Consider the following 4,499-nt stretch of genomic DNA (forward strand, 5'->3'; position numbering starts at 1 on the left):
TCAGAATTCCGGAACAAGAAGGCAAAATTTCTAGAATTGAAGTTAGCATTAAGTGTCGTTTCTCCAATAATGGTTGATATTAGTCCGAATATATGTTTAAATACTCGATATATTTTAATAATGGTGGCAATTGAATCTGTCGCGACGATAACCTCGTCATAAGTATCATGAAGGTGATGCCCTCAGGATGGGTTGAACAAAACACCTCAATTCCATCGAAATTTTCGTTAACGGTATGTATATATATACAATCAACATCACCATTGAAAAGAAGATAAAACTTTGCAGTCTTATAACTAGGGGTGTCAAAATCAGGTTTGAATTTGGGATCTTCGAGTTAAGGTCAGATTAAGTTGGACCCGATAACTGACCCGGAAAATATGATCGGGTTGGGTTCGGACCCGGGTTGACACGAAAATTTTAATTTTTTAAAAATATAATTAATAAATATTTCCTACATTTTTATATATTGTATATCTAAAAAAATATTTATTGTATATTTATTTATAAATTTTCATAATTTAATATTTATTTTGAATATTTTTTATTTTTTAAACAATTATTTATTTGATTTAGTAAATATACTTTATTTTTCTACAATTATATTTTCAAATTTAAATAAAAAATATGAGGGAGATTTTGTTATTATGTGTTAAAATTAAATTTTTTTGAATTTTATTTAATTTTCTTTAATAAATTAAAAAAATTCAAAATCGGATTAATCGGGTTGATCGAGTTGATTCGGGTTCGAGTTTGGGTTGAAAGTTTCCCGGTTGACTCGAGTCCGGGTTGGGTTCGGGTTGAGCAATTTTTGAATAGTACTAATGCTCAACCCGACCAAATCATTCAACCTACCCGAATTGACACCCCTACGTATAACCTTATCTAATGTTTGGTTCGAATTCTAATACAATTATAGCTAAACAAAATATAGTAATGTTAGCCATAATTTTAATTTATTTAATATATAATATTATGTGCTTATTATCTCATATATAGCAATCCCAACCCAATAATTGATCTAGTAACTACGGCTGGATCACACTTAATTTAATGAGTACAAAATCTAAAACCAAGCCTCCTATTAGTTTGTCGGTAATAAATTAATAACCCTAAAGTTAAAAGTAGAAATAAACTAATCAAATTATCATTATTTTTATCTGATAATGATGAAACTCTGAAGTGCAAAAGTTAAGAGTAATTTTTAGGGATTTACTAATTTATTGTAGAATCATTGAGACCATTAATTAATTAATAAATATAGACCACAAATTGGCTAAGTATGTGCCTCACGAAATTCTCCATTAAACCATGTATAATTTTTTTTTGTGGTCTATTATATTATAATTAATATAATTTTTTTCATATACATAAACGTAACGTCGATCTTAATGTGGGATTGTCACGCTTGCATTTATTAACGATCATTTTTTAAAAAATTATTATTTCCAAACTTATATATTTAATAATATAATCAGCTTGAAATAAATATATTGGAATATTATTTAAGTTATAACAACAATTATAGATTTTTATTACAACTTTTCGTTACAAATATAAATTTATATTTTTTCTTTACAATTACACATGCATTTAATTAAAATATTATAAAGGGGCTTTCCCGTTATGACTGATTTATATGTAATCCTTTAATTTTTTCAATTCGAAGAGGCTGACAATACAGCTAAGAGTTACACACCATCGCCATCAAAGAAATTTCTCTTACGATGGTAGAGTCGGACACTGTCCTAAATTGACACCAACTAATAATTGAGATGAAATTCCAGTCAAAGGTTTTCATTTTTTCCGCATTTTACAAATACTCCAGAAATAAAACAATTGTTCATGAAATTGCAATATACCGAAAGCTAAAGAAATTTTAAAATTCTTTTAATTTTCTTAATTAAAATTTATCATTTGAAATATATATGGATAATTAAAAAAAGATTGGATTTTTCATCATTTTGCAAAAAAGAAAATAAAATTTTCTGANGGAACCAGATGTAATAAATTACACAGTAAAATATGATCCATCTCCCTCTTCCTCTGGTGTTTATAAACCATGGCATCATGATTCTTGCCCCAACCACAGAAATAAAAAATATATATATATCATTTCCAATTAATATCACTGAAAAAACCAAGTGAAGACCAGCGAAAAAATCAAGAAATTGGTGGTATAAATGGGTTCTCCTTGTGGCGCCTGCAAATTCTTGAGAAGAAAATGTGTCAAAGGTTGTGTTTTTGCCCCTCATTTCTGCCATGAACAAGGCGCCACTCATTTTGCAGCTATACATAAGGTCTTCGGGGCCAGCAACGTTTCGAAACTTCTTGCTCATCTTCCGGTGAGCGATCGGTGCGAAGCAGCGGTGACGATTTCGTATGAAGCTCAGGCAAGGCTTCAGGATCCTATCTATGGCTGTGTTTCCCACATTTTTTCACTCCAACAGCAGGTTTGATTCAATTTTGATATTATAGCTTCGTGTTCGATTAGTCTTATCTTGTTTTCGATGTAATTCTTGACTTCCTGATCATTTGGCTTCTTTTCTTGATTTTCAGGTTGTGAATTTACAGGCCCAACTGGCTTCTCTCAGGGAACAAGCAGCTCAATGCATCATAAACAGCTCCAATTCCGCAAACCCTAATGATCAGAAGTTCTACAATGGAAACCACTCTTGCCCACAAGATGTTCAAAGTTGGTGGCTATCGTTTCAAAATCAGGGCACAATTCCCCAATTTGACGCAAATTTTCACCAAAGCATCGAAAACATTAACCATGCCTGTTACGGAAACGGATCCATGAATCCGAACCCTTCTGTGAAATACGAAAACTCAGGCCTCCCAGAGGAGAATTCATCATTTAACAGCATGGATTCATTTGATCATCAAATGCAGTCAAATAACAGGCAATGGCCATTTCAAGATGAAGATGATCTTCAGTCAGTGGCCTTCAGATACATTCAGCATGAATTTTAATCATCTGTCACCAATAAAACACAAATCTAGGGTAAAGTTTCTCTGGAAATTTTGTATTAGTTTAATCCAATATTAAAAAAAAAAGAGCTTTTGCTGACAAGCATTTCTGCGGCCTCTAGAAAGCTGGAAACCCTAGAAATGTTCTCCTATCAGTCGATCTACCCTATGATTGTTTTTGTTTTCTGAATGTGCAATCTTGGATATATTTATCAGTAGAATAAACTAATTAAAGCATACTTTTTTATAACACTGTTATGTTTTCTGGTCGGATCAGCTAATTACTAAACATATTTTTTTTTTGTCTAAAATTATAATTAGGAGTATTAATCCCCCATTACCAGCCTTAATCAAGAGATTAAACTTAATTTCTTTTCATTAGCCTAATTAAGCCTCTATCTTTTCTTCAAAGCACCATCCTCTGTTACATATATATCTTCAGATTTTTAAGATTTAAATTCTTGAGATACATTCTTAACTAACCATTTAAAATATTTATGGGTATCGTATATTTATAAATATTATATTATCGTGTCATAATTTGGTGGACTTGAAAATTAATCCATACCTAACTTAATTACCTTGTTTCACTTTGGCAAAAGGATATGAATTTGAGCTTGAGTGGTAAAGTGGAAGCTCAAAGTAATGAGTAATGGTAGTTTAGACTTTTTGGTATACATTGTTTCGCCTGCAGAATTAATCAATCCCTTCCATTTCTTTGACAATTAGTGGTTCTTTTCATAGTTTAAAGAATATAAATTTTTTTTGGGACAGAAGCTTCTGATACATACATGCAGCAGATGCATAACATATTTGCGGATATATAGTATATATACATGTGTGTGTGAGATATGTTAATTACTCTATTATACTGATAAGCTATGAATCATTTTGTTTTCTATATTATATATATAATCTAGTGTAATTTTTATTCTTAGGCTGCAGGGAATATGTAACATATATATACTACGTTCTTTGAAAGCTTAAAAATGAAATATTCTTTACTCTGTAAAATATTCTTGGTACCTAACTAGTTTCATTTTGAACGATCAACAACATAAAGTTACTGGCGGTAAGATGAAGAAGCAAGTAGCACGACCTGCCCGTTGATGAAGTTCTCGGTGTTTCGGTTATATACATACATCAGCTATGTTGATCTTTCATCTCCGATCCGTTAGCTGCCCCAAAGTTGATAAAGGAATTGTCGCTTGAATCTTAGATTTTCAACTTGTCCATTAGTTAGACCAATAAGTTGCTGGTTCTTGTCTGATTGCAGGCATTATGCTGTGAAAACCTAACAGTACCAGTTAAATATTATTTTCCTTTAAAAACCATGGAATTAACCTATATATGCACAGGATATGTCGAGTTGTAATTAGAACGTTGAACATTCAAAAAAAAATGAAAAAAAAGTCTCCTAAAGATAATAATAAATTATATATAAGTGCACCAAACTCTTGAATTGAAGTCTTCTTGGGCTTGGTTTTAAATTTAAGCCAACCCCATTTCCCAAAAATCATGAAATG

General features: G+C 31.1%; 1 protein-coding gene across 1 annotated transcript; it reads left to right on the forward strand.

Annotated features, from left to right (window-relative positions):
- The first annotated feature begins 2,057 nt into the window (after window positions 1–2,057).
- LOC140970261 (LOB domain-containing protein 29-like) lies at window positions 2,058–3,181 on the forward strand. Its single transcript, XM_073431914.1, has 2 exons — window positions 2,058–2,453; window positions 2,560–3,181. Exons 1-2 carry the CDS (start codon window positions 2,184–2,186, stop codon window positions 2,974–2,976), a joined length of 687 nt encoding a protein of 228 aa, XP_073288015.1. The 5' UTR covers window positions 2,058–2,183; the 3' UTR covers window positions 2,977–3,181.
- The last annotated feature ends 1,318 nt before the right edge of the window (window positions 3,182–4,499 follow it).

The sequence above is a fragment of the Primulina huaijiensis genome, unplaced genomic scaffold, assembly GCF_012295235.1.
Source record: "Primulina huaijiensis isolate GDHJ02 unplaced genomic scaffold, ASM1229523v2 scaffold43395, whole genome shotgun sequence".
Classification (NCBI taxonomy): Eukaryota; Viridiplantae; Streptophyta; class Magnoliopsida; order Lamiales; family Gesneriaceae; genus Primulina; species Primulina huaijiensis.

Bases quoted from the DNA above. Each gene is read 5' to 3' on its own strand.
- LOC140970261 (XM_073431914.1), top strand. From the start codon at position 2,184: ATGGGTTCTCCTTGTGGCGCCTGCAAATTCTTGAGAAGAAAATGTGTC. The intron at 2,454-2,559 runs GTTTGATTCAAT...CTTGATTTTCAG, and splicing joins TTTTTTCACTCCAACAGCAG to GTTGTGAATTTACAGGCCCA.